Source organism: Nerophis lumbriciformis, linkage group LG21, assembly GCF_033978685.3.
Source record: "Nerophis lumbriciformis linkage group LG21, RoL_Nlum_v2.1, whole genome shotgun sequence".
NCBI classification, from domain to species: domain Eukaryota; kingdom Metazoa; phylum Chordata; class Actinopteri; order Syngnathiformes; family Syngnathidae; genus Nerophis; species Nerophis lumbriciformis.
This window is the reverse complement of record NC_084568.2, coordinates 3,490,592-3,516,463: the sequence shown is the minus strand read 5'-3', so window position 1 is coordinate 3,516,463 and position 25,872 is coordinate 3,490,592. Positions and strand designations below refer to the sequence as shown.

The window sequence follows — 25,872 nt, the reverse complement described above, 5'->3', positions numbered from 1 at the left end:
TTGGTTAGAATAATTATGTGTAAGTTATCACACAACTCTTGTGCTTAAAGGCCGTTGCTATAGTTATTATCAATTGTGCTGAAGTTGTACTTTTCTATCTGTGCAAAGGGACATCGTCTCGTATCAGTGTTTGTGTCCAGAACCGGCCTGCTGACTGCAAAGAGCGAACATCGAGTGCCGTGACGCAGACAGAGCAGAGACAGGGCGATATCACGAGTGTCGGCCCATTTGCACACGGCATGCTAGCAGCTAACGGGCTAGGATAGACTGACCATACGTCCTCTTTTCACCGGACATGTCCTCTTTTGCGGAGCTGTCAGGGCGGAGTTTCTTAAATGCCTCAAATGTCCGGCATTTTGAGTTAGGGTTGCGTGTATTTTCAATGTACGTTCAGGGTTAAGAAGGGGTTAAAAACAGCAGCATTGGTGAGGGAGGGGCAGAGACAGAGAGAGAGAGAGAGTTATGATAAACGCGCATGCGTTGCCAGGCTCTGCTTTTTATCCATAGATTTATCACATTTCATTTTTTATTATCTATAGCAGGGGTGTCAAAAGTGTGCCATTTGCGGCCCACAGCTAATGTTTTAAAGGCCCACGGCACATTCTAAAAATACTATTAAAATAAACAAAAACATAACAAAAGTGAAATAAAAAAGCTTAAAGGTTAAATGTCATTTAGAAAAAGTTGCAATGTTGACTAATAAAACAAAGCTGGTTTTTTTTCTTCTTTCAAACTGTCATTGCTCAAAACATAATATTGAATCAAAATCAATGTTATTATGAATTATTGACCTATCCAACTTCACATCAAATATTCCACTAAGAAAAATATTTTTGGTGGAAGATTTTGCAAATTTGGTAAATAAATAACCCAAAAATTTATATTTTGTTGTTTTCTTACTGTACCGAAAATGAACCGAACCGTGACCTCTAAACCCAGGTACGTATCGAACCGAAATTTTTGTGTACCGTTACACCCCCAGTTACAAGTAAGTCATTCTTGTAAATAGAGATGTCCGATAATGGCTTTTTTTTTGCCGATATTCCGATATTGTCCAATTCTTAATTACCAATTACGATATATACAGTGGTGGAATTAACACACTATTATGCATTAAACAATGTAACAAGGTTTTCCAAAATAAATCAACTCAAGTTATGGGAAAAAAATGCCAACATGGCACTGCCGTAATTATTATTGAAGTCACAAAGTGCAATATTTTTTTTAACATGCCTCAAAACAGCAGCTTGGAATTTGGGACATGCTCTCCCTGAGAGAGCATGAGGACTTTGAGGTGGTGGGGCGGTAAGGGATAGCGGGGGGTGTATATTGTAGCGTCCCAGAAGAGTTAGTGCTTCTGGGTATTTGTTCTGTTGTGTTTATGTTGTGTTACGGTGCGGATGCTCTCCCGAAATGTGTTTAGTCATTCTTGTTTGGTGTGGGTTCACAGTGTGGCGCATATTTGTAACAGTGTTAAAGCCCTTTGTTCTTCAACTGTGGTTGTGTGGTGTTCGGATCTGTGGGACCCGTTTTCCATTTTTTATTAAAAGAATAATTATACAATTAATTATTTTTTTCAAACTGAGACTCGCTGACTTTGGCTCATTTTCTGTGAAGAACATATATCAGAATACATATTTAATGACCACACACCATACACCCCCCCTTACACATTTCTATTACATATACTGTAATTACTGGACCCGGGGGCTAATAGAAGTGTGGAAATTGATGTTCTGTGTACCACACACACACACACACACACACACACACACACACACACACACACACACACACACACACACACACAGCAGGCCTAGACAGGAGGATGACAGAGTGTAGGTACACAGAACATCAGAGGGTCAATTGTGCGATAAAATGAGAGCAGACAGTGTTGACAAACAATGTTGCAACCTTGTGTGGGAACTGCAGGTGCAGAAACACAGAAGAAGAATCCCTGTGGGAGGCAGAAACTGGCAGAGAAATTTCCCGTGCAACGTTCATATTGTTGTTACTCAGCCAGCGTTTGTGGGTCTGATGGACCCGTTGCATTTTGTGGCTTTTAATGCCTCACAAATAAACACTTTTAAGTTAAAATACTGAACATATGTTTATTGGGATAAGGTAAACATCTGTTCAGTATTTTAACATAAAAGTGTTATTTGTGAGGCATTAAAAGCCACAAAATGCAACGGGTCCATCAGACCCACAAACGCTGGCTGAGTAACAACAATATGAACGTTACACAAGGGTTAAAGGGCTTTATAAATAAAGTTGGTATGGGATGGTAAACATCAGGTAACCGAGTAGAAATGACACAAATCAGGTCAAAAATCGAATCAATAGTTCTTTATCCCATTTTGGAAATTTCCTGAAGTTTCTTAACCTTTTGAGAAATGGTGCTAACCAGAGGTGGGTAGTAACGCGCTACATTTACTCCGTTACATCTACTTGAGTAACTTTTGGGATAAATTGTACTTCTAAGAGTAGTTTTAATGCAACATACTTTTACTTTTACTTGAGTATATTTATAGAGAAGAAACGCTACTTTTACTCCGCTACTTTTATCTACATTCAGCTCGCTACTCGCTACTAAATTTTATCGATCTGTTAATGCACGCTTTGTTTGTTTTGGTCTGTCAGACAGACCTTCATAGTGCCTGCGTTTCAACAAATACAGTCACTGGTGACGTTCACTCCGTTCCACCAATCAGATGCAGTCACTGGTGACGTTGGACCAATCAAACAGAGCCAGGCGGTCACATGACCTGACTTAAACAAGATGAAAAACGTATTCGAGTGTTACCATTTAGTGGTCAATTGTACGGAATATGTACTGTACTGTGCAATCTACTAATAAAAGTTCCAATCAATCAATCAAAAGTGTGAAGGAAAAAAGACTACTTTTTATTTCAACCGTACATCCCGTCAAAAGCCTAAAGACTGACTGCACAGTTCCTGTCTTCACAATAAAAGTGCCGCTCCATTGCGCCTGCGCTTTCAAAATAAGAGTCTCCGAAAGCCAGCGCAAACAAGCTAGCAAGCTACGGAGTTTGCCGCCAATGTATTTCTTGTAAAGTGTATAAAAACGAATATGGAAGCTGGACAAATAAGATGGCAAAAACCAACCACTTTCATGTGGTATTAGACAGAAAGGAGGAACTTTTTTCCTCCTCCATTTGAAAACGTGGACGTTATCATCACTACTGTCTGATTACAATCAATGCAAGTCATCAGAATCAGGTAATACACCAACTTATATTCTTGTCTTCATGAAAGAAAGGAATCTATATGTTAAACATGCATGTATATTCATTAAAACACCTTTAACATGTAAACAAAAACGGCAAAATAAATAAATATAAATTATATACTGTATATATCAATGTATGTATATATATATGTGTATATATATATATATATATATATATATATATATATATATATATATATATATATATATATATATGTGTATATATATATATATATATATATATATGTATATATATATATATATGTATATATATATATATGTGTGTGTGTATATATATATATATGTATATATATATATATATATATATATATATATATATATGTATGTGTGGGGAAAAAAATCACAAGACTATTTCATCTCTACAGGCCTGTTTCATGAGGGGGGGTACCCTCAATCATCAGGAGATTTTAATGGGAGCATTCGTATACCATGGTTTATATAGGGCACAGAGTGGGTGGGTACAGGCTGGCGTAGGGGCGTGGTGATTGGCTCATGTGTTACCTAGGAGGTGTTTCCGTCTGTGGCGGCATGCTGTTACAATTTCGCTGCGCTTGTTGAGGGATGACAGGTCTGGACGGTAAATAATAAACAGTTTCTCTTTCAAGCATAGGTTGCATCTTTTATTACCACTATTGTAAGGTGTGCTGGATGCAAGAATTTGCCATGTTATTGAATATTCAACATTATTGTCTTTGAGGTCCCAAATGTGTTTGCTGAGTTCTGTGGTATTTCGCAGGTTTTGGTTCCTGAAAGAAGCCTTGTGATTGTTCCATCTGGTTTTGAATTCTCCCTCGGTTAATCCTACATATGTGTCGGATGTGTTAATGTCCGTGCGTATTACCTTAGATTGGTAGACAACTGATGTTTGTAAGCACCCCCCGTTGAGAGGGCAATCAGGTTTCTTTCGATAGTTACAGCCTTTGTTGGTTTTGGAGTCGCTCTGTCCGGGGGCCGACGGCTCATTTGCTATGTATATAAATATATATATATGTGTGTGTATATGTTACTCATCAGTTACTCAGTACTTGAGTAGTTTTTTCACAACATACTTTTTACTTTTACTCAAGTAAATATTTGGGTGACTACTCCTTACTTTTACTTGAGTAATAAATCTCTAAAGTAACAGTACTCTTACTTGAGTACAATTTCTGGCTACTCTACCCACCTCTGGTGCTAACTGACAGACCAACCAACAGCAACAATGACAGAGGTATTAAAGCCCTCTTACAACTGAAGGCGGAACATACTCAGGGGGAACGTAGAGGGAACAGAGTCCTAGTCTATGAATGAAACATTTTCCCCCCGACTCACCTCAGATAAGTGGCTGCAACACTTTGCTAGCAGCAGCTTACTTTCAGGCCGTCCTTTGTGGCGTTTTACAGACGGAGCCACTCCAAAGTTCCCTTCTTTCCATGATAGGCCCTTGCCTTCAATTTGCCTGATCGCTGGCTGCCCGCCTTCCCCTGGCTGGATATTTACAGGAGCTGCCCTTCAGCTTGAAGCGCAACTTTTGAATGGCATAGTACTATAATGCTGGTAAATACCACCGTCTCTTCGTTTCAACGCTCTGCAAAGTCCACGTCCTCGTCCTCAACGTAGGGCACGCTGACAGAAACATGCAAATGACGCGCAAGGATTGCGGGAAATGTGCCCAAACATTTAAGTCAGGACTTAAAGGGGAACATTATCACAATTTCAGAAGAGTTAAAACCATTAAAAATCAGTTCCCAGTGGCTTATTTTATTTTTCGAAGTTTTTTTCAACATTTTACCCATCACGCAATATCCCTAAAAAAAGCTTTGTTGTTTGAACAAGGTGATGTCCATGCACGCTTCATTTTGTGCACCAGTAATAAAACATGGTAACACTTTAGTATGGGGAACATATTCACCATTAATTAGTTGCTTATTAACATGCAAATTAGTAACATATTGGTTCTTAACTAGTCATTAATAAGTACTTATTAATGCCTTATTCGGCATGGCCTTATTATAACCCTAACCCTCTAACCCTAACCCTAACCAAATAACTCTAAATTAAGTCTTTGTTACTTAGAATATGTTCCCCTAGTGTCCAAATAACTCTAAATTAAGTCTTTGTTACTTAGAATATGTTCCCCTAGTGTCCAAATAACTCTAAATTAAGTCTTTGTTACTTAGAATATGTTCCCCTAGTGTCCAAAAAACTCTAAATTAAGTCTGTGTTACTTAGAATATGTTCCCCTAGTGTCCAAAAAACTCTAAATTAAGTCTTTGTTACTTAGAATATGTTCCCCTAGTGTCCAAAAAACTCTAAATTAAGTCTTTGTTACTTAGAATATGTTCTCCTAGTGTCCAAATAACTCTAAATTAAGTCTTTGTTACTTAGAATATGTTCCCCTAGCGTCCAAATAACTCTAAATTAAGTCTTTGTTACTTAGAATATGTTCCCCTAGTGTCCAAATAACTCTAAATTAAGTCTTTGTTACTTAGAATATGTTCCCCTAGTGTCCAATAAACTCTAAATTAAGTCTTTGTTACTTAGAATATGTTCCCCTAGTGTCCAAAAAACTCTAAATTAAGTCTTTGTTACTTAGAATATGTTCCCCTAGTGTCCAAATAACTCTAAATTAAGTCTTTGTTACTTAGAATATGTTCCCCTAGTGTCCAATAAACTCTAAATTAAGTCTTTGTTACTTAGAATATGTTCCCCTAGTGTCCAAATAACTCTAAATTAAGTCTTTGTTACATAGAATATGTTCCCCTAGTGTCCAAATAACTCTAAATTAAGTCTTTGTTACTTAGAATATGTTCCCCTAGTGTCCAATAAACTCTAAATTAAGTCTTTGTTACTTAGAATATGTTCCCCTAGTGTCCAAAAAACTCTAAATTAAGTCTTTGTTACTTAGAATATGTTCCCCTAGTGTCCAAAAAACTCTAAATTAAGTCTTTGTTACTTAGAATATGTTCCCCTAGTGTCCAAAAAACTCTACATTAAGTCTTTGTTACTTAGAATATGTTCCCCTAGTGTCCAAAAAACTCTAAATTAAGTCTTTGTTACTTAGAATATGTTCCCCTAGTGTCCAAATAACTCTAAATTAAGTCTTTGTTACTTAGAATATGTTCCCCTAGTGTCCAAATAACTCTAAATTAAGTCTTTGTTACTTAGAATATGTTCCCCTAGTGTCCAAAAAACTCTAAATTAAGTCTTTGTTACTTAGAATATGTTCCCCTAGTGTCCAAAAAACTCTAAATTAAGTCTTTGTTCCTTAGAATATGTTCCCCTAGTGTCCAAAAAACTCTAAATTAAGTCTTTGTTACTTAGAATATGTTCCCCTAGTGTCCAAAAAACTCTAAATTAAGTCTTTGTTACTTAGAATATGTTCCCCTAGTGTCCAAATAACTCTAAATTAAGTCTTTGTTACTTAGAATATATTCCCTAGTGTCCAATAAACTCTAAATTAAGTCTTTGTTACTTAGAATATGTTCTGCTAGTGTCCAAAAAACTCTAAATTAAGTCTTTGTTACTTAGAATATGTTCCCCTAGTGTCCAAAAAACTCTAAATTAAGTCTTTGTTACTTAGAATATGTTCCCCTAGTGTCCAAATAACTCTAAATTAAGTCTTTGTTACTTAGAATATATTCCCTAGTGTCCAAAAAACTCTAAATTAAGTCTTTGTTACTTAGAATATGTTCCCCTAGTGTCCAAATAACTCTAAATTAAGTCTTTGTTACTTAGAATATGTTCCGCTAGTGTCCAAATAACTCTAAATTAAGTCTTTGTTACTTAGAATATGTTCCGCTAGTGTCCAAATAACTCTAAATTAAGTCTTTGTTACTTAGAATATGTTCCCCTAGTGTCCAAAAAACTCTAAATTAAGTCTTTGTTACTTAGAATATGTTCCCCTGGTGTCCAATAAACTCTAAATTAAGTCTTTGTTACATAGAATATGTTCCCCTAGTGTCCAAATAACTCTAAATTAAGTCTTTGTTACTTAGAATATATTCCCTAGTGTCCAAAAAACTCTAAATTAAGTCTTTGTTACTTAGAATATGTTCCCCTAGTGTCCAAATAACTCTAAATTAAGTCTTTGTTACTTAGAATATATTCCCTAGTGTCCAAAAAACTCTAAATTAAGTCTTTGTTACTTAGAATATGTTCCCCTAGTGTCCAAATAACTCTAAATTAAGTCTTTGTTACTTAGAATATGTTCCGCTAGTGTCCAAATAACTCTAAATTAAGTCTTTGTTACTTAGAATATGTTCCCCTAGTGGCCAAATAACTCTAAATTAAGTCTTTGTTACTTAGAATATGTTCCCCTAGTGTCCAAATAACTCTAAATTAAGTCTTTGTTACTTAGAATATGTTCCCCTAGTGTCCAATAAACTCTAAATTAAGTCTTTGTTACATAGAATATGTTCCCCTAGTGTCCAAATAACTCTAAATTAAGTCTTTGTTACTTAGAATATATTCCCTAGTGTCCAATAAACTCTAAATTAAGTCTTTGTTACTTAGAATATGTTCCCCTAGTGTCCAAAAAACTCTAAATTAAGTCTTTGTTACTTAGAATATGTTCCCCTAGTGTCCAAAAAACTCTAAATTAAGTCTTTGTTACTTAGAATATGTTCTCCTAGTGTCCAAATAACTCTAAATTAAGTCTTTGTTACTTAGAATATGTTCCCCTAGTGTCCAATAAACTCTAAATTAAGTCTTTGTTACTTAGAATATATTCCCTAGTGTCCAATAAACTCTAAATTCAGTCTTTGTTACTTAGAATATGTTCCCCTAGTGTCCAAATAACTCTAAATTAAGTCTTTGTTACTTAGAATATGTTCCCCTAGTGTCCAAATAACTCTAAATTAAGTCTGTTACTTAGAATATGTTCCCCATACTAAAGTGTTACCAAAAACATATAACTTTGTCTTGAATTTGAAAAAAAACAAACATTTTATTTTTCACTAAAGAAGGGTTCGGTGAATGTGCATATGAAACTATTTGATTTGTAGAATATTGCTTGGGAAATGACCAAAATGAATGTTCTCTTTGTTATACTTTTTCAAATGTTCTTGTAATGGGACCAGATATTCGGTATATTCCTAAAAATCTTCACCTGACATGTTTCCACTGTCATCCGCAGTCTTGGTCAGGTGACCCTTCTAAAGAAGACTGCAGATGACAGTGGAAACATGTCAGGTGAAGATTCCTGTAAAATTGTAAAAATGAATTATTAATCCACTTGTTCATTTACTGTTAATATCTGCTTATTTTCCGTTTTAACATGTTCTATCTACACTTCTGTTAAAATGTAATAATCACTTATTCTTCTCTTCTTTGATACTGTACATAAGTTTCGGATGATACCACACATTTAGGTATCATTGCAATACCAAGTAGTGTTTTGTAACCAAAGACAGAGGCTGTTTACGACCTCCGTCCCTTTAGAAACAGCTGTTGCCATGTAATCAGAGAAAGTCCAAATAAAAGAGGAGGCGTACAATCTTTTATCAGAGCGTGGTGGGAGACTGTACAAAGAGTACAGCCCAGACGTTTCTCCTCAATTGAGCTAAAATGTAATTCTGTCTCTGTTTAATTCCTTGCTTCTTTGTCTGTTTAATAGATGTCATCAGTGTTTGAACCTGACAATACCATAGCAATTTTATCCCATTTCCTTGTTGTCTGTAACAGAACAGTGAATAAATAACTAATAAATATACCATAGTAAGTAAACAAATATTAAATACATAAATAATTTTTGTCTCAATAAAAACTGTTTCGTGACCAAAGGCAGCGGCTGTTTACGACCCCCGTCCCTTTAGAAACAGCTGTTGCCATGTAATCAGGGAAAGTCCAAATAAAAGAGGCGTACAATCTTTCGTCAGAGCGTGGTGGGACACCGTGCAATGGTACAGGTGTACGCGTTTCTCCTCATTGAGCCAAATTTAATTCTGTCTCTGTTTAATTCCTTGCTTCTTGTCTGTTAAATAGATGTCATCAGTGTTTGAACCTGACAATACCATAGCAATTTTATCCCATTTCCTTGTTGTCTGTAACAGAACAGTGAATAAATAAATAATAAATATACCATAGTAAGTAAACAAATATTAAATACATAAATCATTTTTGTCTCAATAAAAACTGTTTTGTGACCAGAGGCAGCGGCTGTTTACGACCCCCGTACCTTGAGAATCAGCTGTTGCCAAGTAATCAGGGAAAGTCCAAATAAAAGAGGCGTACAATCTTTCGTCAGAGCGTGGTGGGACACCGTGCAAGGGTACAGGTGTACGCGTTTCTCCTCATTGAGCCAAATTTAATTCTGTCTCTGTTTAATTCCTTGCTTCTTGTCTGTTTAATAGATGTCATCAGTGTTTGAACCTGACAATACCATAGCAATTGTATCTCATTTCCTTGTTGTCTGTAACAGAACAGTGAATATATAAATAACAAATATACCATAGTAAGTAAACAAATATTAAATACATACATCATTTTTGTCTCAATAAAAACTGTTTTGTGACCAGAGGCAGCAGCTGTTTACGACCCCCGTCCCTTTAGAAACAGCTGTTGCCATGTAATCAGGGAAAGTCCAAATAAAAGAGGAGGCGTACAATCTTTCGTCAGAGCGTGGTGGGACACTGAAAGGGTACAGGTCTACGCGTTTCTCCTCATTGAGCCAAATTTAATTCTGTCTCTGTTTAATTCCTTGCTTCTTGTCTGTTTAATACATGTCATCAGTGTTTGAACCTGACAATACCATAGCAATTTTATCCCATTTCCTTGTTGTCTGTAACAGAACAGTGAATAAATAACTAATAAATATACCATAGTAAGTAAACAAATATTAAATACATAAATAATTTTTGTCTCAATAAAAACTGTTTCGTGACCAAAGGCAGCGGCTGTTTACGACCCCCGTCCCTTTAGAAACAGCTGTTGCCATGTAATCAGGGAAAGTCCAAATAAAAGAGGCGTACAATCTTTCGTCAGAGCGTGGTGGGACACCGTGCAATGGTACAGGTGTACGCGTTTCTCCTCATTGAGCCAAATTTAATTCTGTCTCTGTTTAATTCCTTGCTTCTTGTCTGTTAAATAGATGTCATCAGTGTTTGAACCTGACAATACCATAGCAATTTTATCCCATTTCCTTATTGTCTGTAACAGAACAGTGAATAAATAAATAATAAATATACCATAGTAAGTAAACAAATATTAAATACATAAATCATTTTTGTCTCAATAAAAACTGTTTTGTGACCAGAGGCAGCGGCTGTTTACGACCCCCGTACCTTGAGAATCAGCTGTTGCCAAGTAATCAGGGAAAGTCCAAATAAAAGAGGAGGCGTACAATCTTTCGTCAGAGCGTGGTGGGACACTGTACAAGGGTACAGGTCTACGCGTTTCTCCTCATTGAGCCAAATTTAATTCTGTCTCTGTTTAATTCCTTGCTTCTTCTCTGTTTAATAGATGTCATCAGTGTTTGAACCTGACAATACCATAGCAATTGTATCCCATTTCCTTGTTGTCTGTAACAGAACAGTGAATAAATAACAAATCCATATACCATACTGGTCAGGATGTCACCCGAACGCCTCCCTAGGAAGGTGTTTCGGGCACGTCCGACCGATAGGAGGCCACGGGGAAGACCCAGGACACGCTGGGAAGACTATCTCTCCCGGCTGGCCTGGGAACGCCTCGGGATCCCCCGGGAGGAGCTGGACGAAGTGGCTGGGGAGAGGGAAGTCTGGCCTTCCCTGCTTAAGCTGCTGCCCCCGCGACCCGACCTCGGATAAGCGGAAGAAGATGGATGGAAGATGGATATATCATACTAAGTAAACAAATATTAAATACATACATCATTTTTGTCTCAATAAAAACTTTTTTGTGACCAAAGGCAGCGGCTGTTTACGACCCTTGTCCCTTTAATTCTGTCTCTGTTTAATTCCTTGCTTCTTGTCTGTTAAATAGAAGTCATCAGTGTTTGAACCTGATACTTTGCAACCCTAAGTACAAACCATCATTAATGTGTCAGCCTCTCTCTTATCGCTCCGTGACTAATTCATTCAAATGTATTGCACATATTCTAGGTCACCGGAAGTTCATATTTTTCTGTAAGGAAAGAACCTTTGAGTGACAATGAGCAGATTAAAAAGTGGACAGGAAAGAATATGGGGACAAATGAAAAGCAGAGGTGAAATAGTTGCCGCTGGTCAGGCTCCAGGGGGGGAAAAAAAAAAAGCTGTGGCATTAAGAGAGAGGAGAGTGTGGACAGCATCCGACTAATTGTCGTCATTGAAGGTCCTAATGGAACAACACGCCTGGTCTGGTCACTAAGAGTGTGCGTGTGTGAGTGACCACTGGCCACATAATGACGAACGACCCATAATGTATTATGTGGCAACACGGACCGGTGAGAGTGAATAGACGGGGGGGGGGGGGGGGGGAAAGCATTAAAAGTAGAGATGGTGTTTGTGGGAGGAAATGAGGTAACGAGCAAAGAGGGTGAGCTGCAGTCGTACCATGTCGATGAGGCTCTCCTGGATCCGGTTCAGTGTGGTTCTCAGTCTGCTGCTGATAAGGCCCAGACCCGATGACTCATACTGTGGAACACACACAGATTCACACAACGTTAGAGTCAGCAACACTTCAGGAAAGCGCGAAGGCATGCCACACGCATCTCATAGTCCCAGACAGGAGGAACTTTCTTCTTCAAGCGGACTAATCCAACTCAGGGAGGAAGGCGGGGAAGCTACTAATTCACACAACTGAGGCAGGGATTAAAGGAAGGGGGGTGGAATCACAGCAAACTCAACATTCAAACAAAGGCCTCTAAAGTCAAGGGACAGGCACATTCTAGGGGCTGCAAGGAGTGACGAGGCCAGGGTCCGCACTCCGTACTTGGGGAGTTCTACTCTTACCAAACAAGCAGGGCCCACCACGCGAGCGGGACCGGACTCTCTGCCCCCGTGAGTTGGCATAGACGGGCTGGGGACGGGCTAAGGATGACGTATGGACCACAGAAAGAAAAAACACAAACAAAGAGTCAACAAATGTGAGTTATTGAGGGTGGTGATTGTTAATAAACCAAACAACAGAGTGGCTCTGCGTAGTGGAAACAAGTCACAACTCTCGCGGTGTGACGGAGAATAAAGACTCGCGGTCGTACCGTATTTTCCGCACCATAAGGCGCCCTGGGTTATAAGCCGCGCCTTCAATGAACGGCATATTTCAAAACTTTGTCCACCTATAAGCCGCCCCGTGTTGTAAGCCGCATCTAACTGCGCTAAAGGAATGTCAAAAAAACAGTCAGATAGGTCAGTCAAACTTTAATAATATATTAAAACCAGCGTGATGTGGGCGCGCATGGAGTCGTATATCAACATGGACGGAGCTGCGTGAAAAAAGCCACCCGGCCTCTTCGCGTAAACTTACCTTAACCACTCGCTCATCTTTTCTTCATCCATCCATCCCTTCGAGTTAGCTTTTATGATGACGCCGGCTGGAAAGGTCTCTTTTGGCAAGGTCTTCCTTTTGAATATCACCATGGGTGGAAGTTTCTGGCCATTAGCATGGCAAGCTAGAACCACAGTGAAGGATGACTTCTCATTCCCTGTGGTGCGAATATTCACCGTACGTGCTCCCGTTGTATCCACAGTGCGGTTCACAGGAATATCCAAAGTCAGTGGAACCTCGTCCATGTTGATAATGTTCTCTGGCCGGATCTTTTTTTCAGCTATCTTGTTTTTACAATATGCACGGAAAGTAGCCAGCTTTTCTTGAAAGTCTTTAGGCGGTTGCTGTGAAATAGTAGTCCGTGTGCGGATGGAGAGATTGCGTCTTTTCATGAACCGGAAACCTGTCGCCATTTTGTGGTCTTTACAGATGTAAACACACAAAGGAAATGAAACGTATCCGCGCGCTTCTTCTTCTTCTACGCGGGCGGGTGGTTGCTTACAGTAGAAGAAGAAGCGCTTCCTGTTCTATGGGGGCGGGTGCTTACCTTGGCGGTTGCTTGCGTAGAAGAAGAAGCACTTCCTCTTCTACGGGGAAAAAAGATGGCGGCTGTTTACCGTAGTTGCGAGACCGAAACTTTATGAAAATGAATCTTAATATTAATCCATATATAAAGCGCACCGGGTTATAAGCCGCACTGTCAGCTTTTGAGTAAATTTGTGGTTTTTAGGTGCGGCTAATAGTGCGGAAAATACGGTACTTGTGTAGTTAGGCGTCAGTCTTAGTAGTTTTAAGGTCAAGCCCGTTTAGCATGCAGCCAAAAGTAGGCCAGGGCAGATAAGTCAATTATTCAAACCATAAAGGAAAATGAACTCGAACTTCACTCAATAAATTGTCGTGTCCGTGTGTGATTGGCCTGTCAATTTGGCCTGAATTTATTGTGGCCCAAGGGCAAAAAAACCCCCCCGCCCTACCCAGTTTTTCCAACTGGGGAAAAAAATAGCAATTCAAGATGTTCGACATTAATTTAAGTGCAAATTTTGCTCACAGAGATTGAGAGTCTCTTCATCGACGGCACAGCAGTGGAGATAGTAAGCAGCACCAAGTTCCTGGGGCTGCAGATAACTGTCTATCTGACCTGGTCCCTACACATCGTAGCTCGTATAAAAAGAGCTCAGCAGCGCATGCACTTTTTTGCGCGGGATGAAAAGAGCACGGCTCCCTCCCCCCGTTCTCACCGCGTTCTACAGAGGCATACTTGCCAACCTTGAGACCTCCAATTTCGGGAGGTGGGGGATGGGGCGGGGCGTGGTTGGGGGCGTGGTTAAGAGGGGAGGAGTATATTGACAGCTAGAATTCACCAAGTCAAGTATTTCATACAAATATATATACAGGTAAAAGCCAGTAAATTAGAATATTTTGAAAAACTTGATTTATTTCAGTAATTGCATTCAAAAGGTGTAACTTGTACATTATATTTATTCATTGCACACAGACTGATGCATTCAAATGTTTATTTCATTTAATTTTGATGATTTGAAGTGGCAACAAATGAAAATCCAAAATTCCGTGTGTCACAAAATTAGAATATTACTTAAGGCTAATACAAAAAAGGGATTTTTAGAAATGTTGGCCAACTGAAAAGTATGAAAATGAAAAATATGAGCATGTACAATACTCAATACTTGGTTGGAGCTCCTTTTGCCTCAATTACTGCGTTAATGCGGCGTGGCATGGAGTCGATGAGTTTCTGGCACTGCTCAGGTGTTATGAGAGCCCAGGTTGCTCTGATAGTGGCCTTCAACTCTTCTGCGTTTTTGGGTCTGGCATTCTGCATCTTCCTTTTCACAATACCCCACAGATTTTCTATGGGGCTAAGGTCAGGGGAGTTGGCGGGCCAATTTAGAACAGAAATACCATGGTCCGTAAACCAGGCACGGGTAGATTTTGCGCTGTGTGCAGGCGCCAAGTCCTGTTGGAACTTGAAATCTCCATCTCCATAGAGCAGGTCAGCAGCAGGAAGCATGAAGTGCTCTAAAACTTGCTGGTAGACGGCTGCGTTGACCCTGGATCTCAGGAAACAGAGTGGACCGACACCAGCAGATGACATGGCACCCCAAACCATCACTGATGGTGGAAACTTTACACTAGACTTCAGGCAACGTGGATCCTGTGCCTCTCCTGTCTTCCTCCAGACTCTGGGACCTCGATTTCCAAAGGAAATGTAACATTTGCTTTCGTCAGAAAACATGACTTTGGACCACTCAGCAGCAGTCCAGCTCTTTTTTTCCTTAGCCCAGGTGAGACGCTTTGCGCGCTGTTTCTTGGTCAACAGTGGCTTGACACGAGGTATGCGGCAGTTGAAACCCATGTCTTTCAAGCGTCTCTTGGTGGTGGATCTTGAAGCACTGACTCCAGCAGCTGTCCACTCCTTCTGAATCTCCCCCACATTTTTGAATGGGTTTTTTTTCACAATCTTGACCAGGGCGCGGTGATCCCTATCGCTTGTACACTTTTTCTGACCACAGTTTTTCCTTCCCTTTGCCTCTCCATTAATGTGTTTGGACACAGAGCTCTGAGAACAGCCAGCCTCTTCAGCAATAACCTTTTGTGTCTTTCCCTCCTTGTGCAATGTGTCGATGGTTGCCTTTTGGACAGCTGTCAAATCTGAAGTCTTCCCCATGTTTGTGTAGGCTTCAGAACTGGACTGAGAGACCATTTAAAGCCCTTTGCAGGTGTTTTGAGTTAATCAGCTGATTAGTTTGTGGCACCAGGTGTCTTCAAAATTTAACCCTTACACAATATTCTAATTTTGTGACACACGGAATTTTGGATTTTCATTTGTTGCCACTTCAAATCATCAAAATTAAATGAAATAAACATTTGAATGCATCAGTCTGTGTGCAATGAATAAATATAATGTACAAGTTACACCTTTTGAATGCAATTACTGAAATAAATCAAGTTTTTCAAAATATTCTAATTTACTGGCTTTTACCTGTATATATATATATATATATATCTACATCCTGAAAATATGCAAACAAAACTGTGTTTAGATAATTGATACTTCAAACTTGCATAAATAAATCTTAAGGAATATAACATAACTTGGCTTCTGAGAGTTTCAAAATGTAATGAATAAAATGCTAAAGTTGTTGATAAACAAGCAATTATTTTAATAATTAAATATGGTCATTTTAAATGAATTATTATGATAATTTAAAATCAATTATTTCAAATATGTTGATTTTAATGTATAATTCTATGGCTGGATGTAATAAGGAGTCACGAAAAAATACAAATAAAAATACAATTAATTTAGATGTTTTTAGCAAAATATAGTAAAAATGTATTATTTTTTTTTTTTTTAATTAATAAATATATTTATTTTTAGGAAAAATAAACATAATAATACAATTTATCTCTAGTCTGAATGATTTAGTTCTTGTCACCCTGTTGTCCTCACGTCATGAAAAAAAGGCTGTCCTCACTCAGGTCCGCATGGAGCCGTGGCTTCCAGCTCCGGCTGAAAATCGGGAGATTTTCGTGAGAATATTTGTCCCGGGAGGTTTTTGGGTGAGGCGCTGAATTTCGGGAGTCTCCCGGAAAATTCGGGAGGGTTGGCAAGTATGTACAGAGGCACTATAGAGACCAACTACATCTCTGTCTAGACTGGAGCCTGCAGTGCCTCAGACTGGAAGTCTCTCCAGAGAGTGGTGAGGACGGCGGAAAAGATCATCAGGACTCCTCGTCCTCCTATCCGGGAGATCTCAAAAAGCCGCTGCCTGAACAGGGCTCGGAGAATCAGTAGAGACTCCTCCCACCCCCCACTAAGGACTGTTTTCACTGCTGGACTCTGGAAAGAGGTTCCGCAGCCTCCGTAGCAGAACCTCCAGGTTCTGTAACAGCGTTACTTGGACTATTATTATCATATACTATGATTATATTAGTACTTTGCAACATTTACACAGATTCCTAGAGGGCGCTAATTTTCCAATGTATTTTACACACTATATCCCGCCCTTCTCTGGCTTTTAGGACATACTTGCCAACCCTCCCGGATTTTCCGAGAGACTGCCGAAATTCAGCGCCTCTCCCGAAAACCTCCCAGGACAAATTTTCTCCCGAAAATCTCCCGAAATTCAGGCACACAAAATAAACAGCGTACCTGCCCAATCATGTTATGACTGTAGAATGATGGAGGGCGAGTTCTTGGTTTCTTATGTGGGTTTATTGTTAGGCAGTTTCATTAACGTCCTCCCAGCGCGGCAACAACACACAACAACAGCAGTCACGTTTCGTCTACCGTAAAGCAGTTCGTCTGCCGTAAACAGCAATGTTGTGACACTCTTAAACAGTACAATACTGCCATCTAGTGCATTTGATGAAAACACTTTTGTGCGTGCCACACAGCAATGCATCATCAGTGAGGGTGTTCAGCATGGTTAGAAAAATAGTGACAAATAGAACAAGGATGGACAATTCAACCCTTAACTCAACAATGAGTAGATGAGTGTTATGTGTGTGTATATGTGTAAATAAATGAACACTGAAATTCAAGTATTTCTTTTATTTATATATATATATATATATATGAAATACTTGACTTAGTATTTCTTATATATATATATATATATATATATATATATATATATATATATATATATATATATATGAAATACTTGACTTGGTGAATCCTAGCTGTAAATATACTCCTCCCCTCTTAACCACGCCCCCAACCACGCCCCCGCCCCGCCCCCCATCTCCCGAAATCGGAGGTCTCAAGGTTGGCAAGTATGTTTTAGGATGAAACTACGTACAGTACGTACCACATACAACTACTTTTTTTAAAGTCATCATTTCTTATTTCATGAAATAAAAAATCATGATTTTGACACAATTGTGTCTCAAAATTAAAACAGATGGCAGCCAAATGGACTTTGCTGTTTTATTTTCAATGAAACAATAGAAAACACGTACTAGTGAGAATATACTTGTTTTAAGGTATTTTTGGGTTCATTGAGGTTTGCAAATTTTACTTGTTCTGGAAAGTCTTGACAAGCCAAATGTAGATAATTTTGCTTAGTTCAAATAAAATACCCCTCATTAGGGATGTCCCGATCCGATATTTGGATCGGATCGGCTGCCGATATTTGCCAAAAATTGCGTATCGGCAAGGCATGGGAAAATGCCGATCCAGATCCAGTTTTTAAAAAAAACTCCGGTCCGTGTTTTCCAACGCACCGATTTAAATAATACATTCCACTTTTCTGCTGCTCCGTAATTTCCGTTCCGCATTTTCCAGCACACCTTCAACACATCCACAGGTCTGTGAATTCTCACGCAGTTGCTTTTAGCTGCTGGCATTACACGACAGGCTCTTCTCACTCTTTCCTGTGTCTCCCTCTCACAGACAGCGAGCGCCCCTTCTTACACACGTCACATACTGTCACGTCATACGTCACATACGTATACGCCCTCCCCGAGCAGAGAGGTAGCAGCATGGCTAACGTTAGCTGTGATGCTGGCGCAGCCGTGCGAGCAACGCTCCCTCTAAGGTGCTCGCCTGTGCAATTGCACACTGTTTAAGCGTCCTCTGCGCATAGCAAATCTATGCCACGCACAAAATCAAATAAAAAAATAAGCGCATAACAATTTTCGACACACGGACACGACAGAGAAAACAGTTTTCGTCATCATTGTTCAAATATTGTGACGTCTGTCGAGACGCTTTATCTCCATTCGGTGCCACACGTCCACACCATCAAAATGCCGAGGCAAAAATTTCCACATCAACACCGTCTGAAAAAACTAGTGATTTTTTTAGTTGTGATTTCCTTCTCTGCATGAAAGTTTAAAAGTAGCATATATTAATGCAGTATGAAGAAGAATGTTTTAATGTAGACATGCAAGCCTTGAAAGAAAATGTTGAAAATCAAGACTACATTTCCTGCAAATGGGTGCATTTCTACCCTATATTTTAACTTTAGATTTATTCTCATATCAAACTCTTTTGCCTGTCTTTTTGACACTTACATCCGGCGCCCCCCTCCACATCCTGGATTATAAATAATGTAAATAATTCAATGTGATTATCTTGTGTGATGACTGTATTATGATGATAGTATATATCTGATAGTATATATCTGTATCATGAATCAATTTAAGTGGACCCCGACTTAAACAAGTTGAAAAACTTATTGGGGTGTTACCATTTAGTGGTCAATTGTACGGAATATGTACTTCACTGTGCAACCTACTAATAAAAGTCTCAATCAATCAATCAAAACACATAGAATCATCATACTGCTGTGATTATATGCATCAAGTGTTCATTCAAGGCTGAGGCAAAATATCGAGATATATATCGTGTATCGCAATATGGCCTTAAAATATCGCAATATTAAAAAAAGGCCATATCGCCCAGCCCTAGTTCAATGATGCCATTTCTGTTTGTCATGTATAATTTTTGTCTATTTTGTGTTTATCCTTGAATAAACAGGTCAGTTTCTTGTTACCAAGCATTGTGTATTATTCAAACTCCCCTAATTCAGCTGGCTAGTTGTTATCAAGAGTACTAAAACCCTTTTCAACATGATTCTGACAACTAAGTAGGCTAAATAACTTTAAACTTTAATACATGCTCGGATAGGCCAGTATTGGTCAGTATCGGTATCAGATCGGAAATGCAAAAACAATATCGGTATCGGATCGGAAGTGCAAAAACCTGGATCGGGACATCCCTACCCCTCATTTTGTATTTTTAGGGCCCGCAATGGCCCATTGCAAAAGGACTCCCTTTTCGGGAGTCCTTATGCAATGGGACATAAGGACCTATTGTTATTCGTTCGTTTTATTATTCTTTATTCTTCCGCCGCCACAACAAACTGTAATTTGACCCACTTAACATGCTTCAAAACTCACCATATTTGACCCACACATCAGGACCTGCGAAAATTACCTTTTTTTTTAAAAAACCGAACCCCAAAACTCAAAATTGCGCTCTAGCGCCCCCTAGGGAAAAAAAAAACGAGACTGCCTATATCTCCCACTAGGAAGATCGGAGAGACATGAAACAAAAACTTGTATGTAGGTTTGACTTAGACCTAGTTTTCATAATTGTATATCATCGGGCAGAAATCTACAGGAAGTTGGCAATTCCCCCTTCAAGACAAAAAAGTACTAAAAACAGTCACTTTTGCCTCTTTGAGCTGTATTTTGACCCCCTTAACATGCTTCAAAACTCACCGAACTGAACGCACACATCAGGACTGGCAAAAATTGCGATCTAATAAAGAAACCTAACCCCAAATTTAAAAATTGCGCTCTACAGCAATTTTTGAATAAAACGGAGAAAAAACTGCTCCTCGGAAGAAAAAAATTACAAAACTGCCTGTAACTCCCACTGGGAAGGTCGGAGAGTCATGAAACAAAAACCTCTCCGTAGGTCTCACTTAGACCTACATTTCATAAATTTACAACCCCCAGAAAAAATCTACAGGAAGTTTGCTATTCCCCCTTCAACACAACATTTTTGTAAAAACCCGTCACCTTTCTTCAAACATTATCTCCTCTGAGCGCGTTTGTTGTTTCGGCTTCAAACTAACACAGGAGAGAGATTGAACACTTCTGATTAAAAGTTGGCGAAAGAGTTGGGATACCTGCTCCGGTTTTGATTTTATGACCCTTCAAAGACCCGCTGCACTGATGCTCCTGCGGTGCTGTTTTTTTTAGGATTGCTGCTCAAAAGCAGGAAGCACCAACGTGCCCACACAATGCAGACAAGGTAGGTACACTAGACAAAAGTCTTGGGACACTTCAGACTAAAAGTAGACAAAAGTATTGGGACAGTTAGGACCTGCCAAATACGCGGGCCCGAACAACGCTGTTTGCAGCTTTAATTTATTCTTGTTTTTGAACGCTGATTTTTTGCAGTGTAGGCATGGTTGTGTGAAATTGTTAGCGTCTGTTAATTGACTGCAATTAGCGCCTTGTCCAATCCTCAAAGACATTGAATTACTGTAAAAGCCAGGAAGGCTGGATAAAGTTGTTCTGAAGCAGAAACTCAACTGCAAAAGTCCAGGGCCATTTCAGAAGAAGAGAGAGAACCAGCTCATATTCTCATCTGCATTACCTAGTCAGTCTCTAATCTGTCAATCACTCAGCCGAGTCTCCAATTGAGATTCTTTCCTCTGAGCCCAAACAGCCGAAAGCCCGATTATTGAGGACGAGCCTATTCTGGGAAATGAATGCATCTTTAGCATATGTTGGCAATGTAAACACGTAATGAGGCATTTACCCTTTCCAATATTAATGTCAGACTACGACAGCTTGGGAAAAAGAGCAGTTAGCGGGTCAAAGTAGCATCATATGTGCAGAGCATTCGAGCTTTTGAAAGATTCATGGAGTGATTAGCCTTTGACTGTATGGGCCTCTCTAATGACGGGTCGGGAGGAGGCAGATGGGGGTGAGACTACATCACGTGAGTGAAAAGGTTAATACTAGGGGTGTAACGGTACGTGTATTTGTATTGAACCGTTTGGGTACAGGGGGTTCCGGTTCGGTTCGGAGGTGTACCGAACCAGTTTCCACACGGACATATTAAGTAGCGTAACGCACGTTGTGTAAACAATGCACACCGAGGCACAACACCCGGCATGCTAGCAGCTAACGGGCTAGGATAGACTGACCATACGTCCTCATACCTGTCAACTTTTGAAATCAGAAAAACCTAGTAGCCAGGGTCCAGACGCAAAATGATTGATTGCATTCAGACAGGTTAAAATGTTGCTAAAACCATCACTTTTCTATCAGTCACAGTGACTTTTCAAAACAAAAATATTACAGCAAAAATCATATGGGTTGATTGACATGTTTATTCTGTAAGCTAACTTCAATAGTTTGAAATTATTTTGACAGTTAATGCCAGTTATCCTGTCAACCTTTCACAAGACTTCCATTTGTTCATTGAAAGTATAAACACTTTTTACAGTAAACAAATGGTAAAACAGTACTAAACAATTCCATTAAAAAAAAAAATTGGTGTCATTATTAACTTTCTGTCCAAGCTTGTATAATCTACTGCCTTGTTCAATTGTAAAAAATATTCTGTGCCTAAAATTCACATTTCTATCACAATTATCATACTGTAAACATGGTAAGCTAACTTCATTAAAATTAATAGTCCTGTCAATAGCATGGAATTACAATTCAAATGTAGTTTTTTTGTAAAGAATTCAAAATATGAAAAATGAATGAAAATCAATTGAAGCCATCAGACACTTGAAAAGTGGCACATCACATCTCTAATGTAATCATTTGAACTTTTCAACAGAAATAGCACTGCAAAAATATTAAGGACATACTTCTGTATTTTGGTAGTTATGCTGTCAACATTTAACAAGATTTCTTCAACTTGGACTTGAAAGCATAAATAGTATAAACACTTTTAACAGTATAACAGTTCTAAACAATTCCAATAGATAACAAATATCGAACACAAATGGGGTACAGTTTTACATCGTCATAATCGGTGCTGCCGTCAGTCGACATGCTAAATGGTTCCGTCTTCATGACATCGGCGATACTTTTTGAGGATTCTGTTCCAAGACACTGAATAATGTTTGATGTTTTGGTTCGACCACATCCATATTTTTTGGCGATTTTCGAGTCGGGAAACATTTTCCGAAATAACCGTCCCTTGTGATCAGCCAGTGCGATTGGAAGTCCATGCTCAATTATTGCCTCCGTAAATAAAACTTCGGCATTTATCACATCCAAAGAATCTGTTTGGGCGACGAAAAACGTTGAAAGTTTTCCACTTGTATCGCTAGCAACGGCATTAGACTTGTGTTTTTTTTGTCCCAACGTGGTCTTTTACATCGCTAATTCCTCCGTGTCCGATCGAACAATCTTGTCTGCACAAGGTGCAATTCGCGTAGTTTTCACCCTTTTTGGAACGGATAATTATTCCCGGATATGCTTTTGAATATTCAAATCAAATCAAATCAACTTTATTTATAGAGCACATTTAAAATTTACCACAGGGGTAGCCAAAGTGCTGTACAATGAACAGGTTAAAAGATAAAACGAGTACCGAGCAAACACAACACAACACAAACAGAACACGATAAAAAAATAAATAATTAAAGTAGAATTAATAAAAACATAAAAACATAAAAACAGGATCACAGCAGGTGTATTATGGGGCGCCATTGCAGGATGGATATCACTCAGTGTTAAAAGCCATGGAATAAAAGTATGTTTTTAAGAGAGATTTAAAAACAGGAAGAGAGGAGGCTTGTCTAACACTCAGGGGTAGGTCGTTCCAGAGCTTGGGAGCAGCAACGGCGAAAGCTCTGTCACCTCTAAGCTTCAGCCTTGTGTCAGGGACCGTCAACAGCAGCTGATCGGCTGATCTTAAGGATCGGGTGGGGCAGTAATGAAGGAGGTCGGAGAGATAGGTTGGCGCGAGGTTGTTTAGACATTTAAAAACAAATAAAAGGAGTTTAAAATGTATTCGGTAACGCACAGGGAGCCAGTGAAGGGACGCTAAAATAGGGGTGATGTGCTCACGTCTGCGGGTCTGTGTTAGCAGACGAGCAGCAGAGTTCTGCACGAGCTGCAGGCGGGCGAGGGAGGCCTGGCTAATGCCAACATACAAGGCATTGCAGTAGTCAAGACGAGTCGAGATAAAAGCGTGGATTAATTTCTCAAGATCATGTCTTGATAGAAGCGGTTTCACTTTCGCTATTTGGCGTAATTGATAAAAGCTTTTTTTGAACGACGCTGCTGATTTGTTTTTCGAATTTACAATCTGAGTCAAACTTTACCCCCAGGTTTGTGACACAGTCGCTGAGATACGGGGTCAGAGTGCCGAGGTCAACGTTGGTTCTTCTTCACAGCACTGCAGTCATTCTTCACGGAATGACTGCAGTTTTCTTTTCGGTTTAAGACTCGTTTGCGATTTTTTCTCCGGCTGATTCCATGATCGTTCGCTCGTTTGGAAACAATGGGCAACTGGTGCCTCGTGCTTGGCAGCGGCACTATAAATAGCCTCGCGCATGGCATTCGGAATGGCTCGATAGGAAGTTACGGGAAGCACTGGTAGGGCTGGGCGATATGACTAAAAAATGTATCACGATATACCGTATTTTCCGCACTATAAGGCGCACCGGATTATTAGCCGCACCTTCAATGAATGGCATATTTCATAACTTTGTCCACCAATAAGCCGCCCCGGACTATAAGCCGCGCCTACGCTGCGCTAAAGGGAATGTCAAAAAAACAGTCAGATAGGTCAGTCAAACTTTAATAATATATTGAAAACCAGCGTTCTAACAACTCTGTCCCAAAATGTACGCAAATGTGCAATCACAAACATAGTAAAATTCAAAATAGTGCAGAGCAATAGCAACATAATGTTGCTCGAACGTTAATGTCACAACACACAAAATAAACATAGCGCTCACTTTCTGAAGTTATTCTTCATTCGTAAATCCTTCGTCTTCGGTGTCCGAAGTGAAAAGTTGGGCAAATGTGAGATCCAAAATGGCCGGTTCCGTCTCGTCGAAGTCATCGGAGTCAGTGTCACTGTTATCCAGCAGTTCTGTGAATCCTGCCTTCCGGAAAGCTCGGACCACAGTTGTGACCGAAATATCTGCCCAGGCATTTACGATCCACTGGCAGATGTTGGCGTCGTCTGGCGCTGCCTCCCTGTCTTAGTGAATGTGTGTTCGCCTTCTGTCATCCATTGTTCCCACGCAGTTAGCAGTCTAGCTTCGAATGCCCTGTTGACACCAATATCTAGCGGCTGGAGGTCTTTTGTCAATCCACCCGGAATGACGGCGAGTATTGAATTAAGCGCGTAAGCGTGTCTCTTAATGTGCTGTTATGAGCTAGCAAATATAACAACTACACTACCCAGCATGCAACGATAGTTACGAGCATGCGCGGTAGCCCTGAGAAGCGTTGTTGTATGCTGGGAGTTAGAATGTGGTTATGAGCACGCTGTGAGTAAACGTTGAGAACTCAGTTAACACGCCTCGTCTGCATTATTTATAATTAGACAGACAACACACTTAATAGGAGCCATTTTGGGGTCTTTACATAAACACACAAATGGAAATGAAACGTCACATATCCCAGCATGCACCGCGCGCTTCTTCTTCTTCCGGGGGCGGGTGGTTGCTTACAGTACAAGAAGAAGCGCTTCCTGTTCTATGGGGGCGGGTGCTTACCTTGGCGGTTGCTTGCGTAGAAGAAGAAGCGCTTCCTGCTCTACCGGGAAAAAAGATGGCGGCTGTTTACCGAAGTTGCGAGAACGAAACTTTATGAAAATGAATCTTAATATTAATCCATATATAAAGCGCATCGGGTTATAAGCCGCACTGTCAGCTTTTGAGTAAATTTGTGGTTTTTAGGTGCGGCTAATGGTGCGGAAAATACGGTAAGTGTTTCATATCAGTCGATATCGATAATTATTGATAAAAAAACAAACTATTCTAAATAAAGACCAGGAGAAAAAAAGCTGAATTTAAATACTTTTATTTTAAATATAAGTAGGTAGCATGTCCTTCGCTAATTGATCCACCACTGCATCCGTTATTTCTTTATAACGTTTTGAATTTTTGTCGTATGGCACTGCTGCCGAGTACCTCTCGATGGTGGTCTGTTGTTGCTGTTCCACTTGCACCGGCTGATGTAGATGGTTGTGACGGTTTGATACAGCGGGTGAGAGCGGCTCAGGTGGTAAAATAAGTTTGTCGTGTCCCCAGACTTTGTCGGGACGACGACCTTGCAAAGTTTGCAGACAGTATTACTCTGATTCGTATCGGACTGAAAAAATCCAAAATACTGCCAAACTGGTGACGTGACGTTTCCTTTTTTATTCACAATTTCCCCTCGTGCCGCCGCACTCATATTCCCGTTTTGTTTCACTCCTTGTCGTCAGCTCGCCATTGTTGCTTTTTTTCCCCTTCCTGTTAGCATTTCCCAGAATGCCGTGCGGTTCCGGCTCGGCATTTCTTCCTATTTTTTCCTAACAGAACTCAGTGAAATTATCGAACGTTCTATCGACCCCATTTTCTATTGATATTGATCACATGTCTATCGCGATATATATTGTTATTGTTTTATCGCCCAGCCCTAGGAAGCAGTGTCGATTGTCA

At 39.6% G+C, this 25,872-nt stretch overlaps 1 protein-coding gene across 3 annotated transcripts in view; it reads right to left on the bottom strand.

Moving 5' to 3' along the window:
* vps50 (VPS50 EARP/GARPII complex subunit) overlaps window positions 1–25,872 on the bottom strand; it is a 421,495-nt gene that overhangs the window by 99,474 nt on the left and 296,149 nt on the right. For 2 of the 3 annotated variants that reach the window (XM_061983218.1, XM_061983219.1), the window contains exons 22-23: window positions 12,166–12,243; window positions 11,767–11,847 (exon numbers count right to left, since the gene is read on the bottom strand). In XM_061983218.1, the coding sequence (XP_061839202.1) occupies window positions 11,767–11,847; window positions 12,166–12,243 (159 nt within the window). The remainder of the gene's footprint in view (window positions 1–11,766; window positions 11,848–12,165; window positions 12,244–25,872) is intronic. The other variant, XM_061983220.1, reaches the window with a different exon arrangement.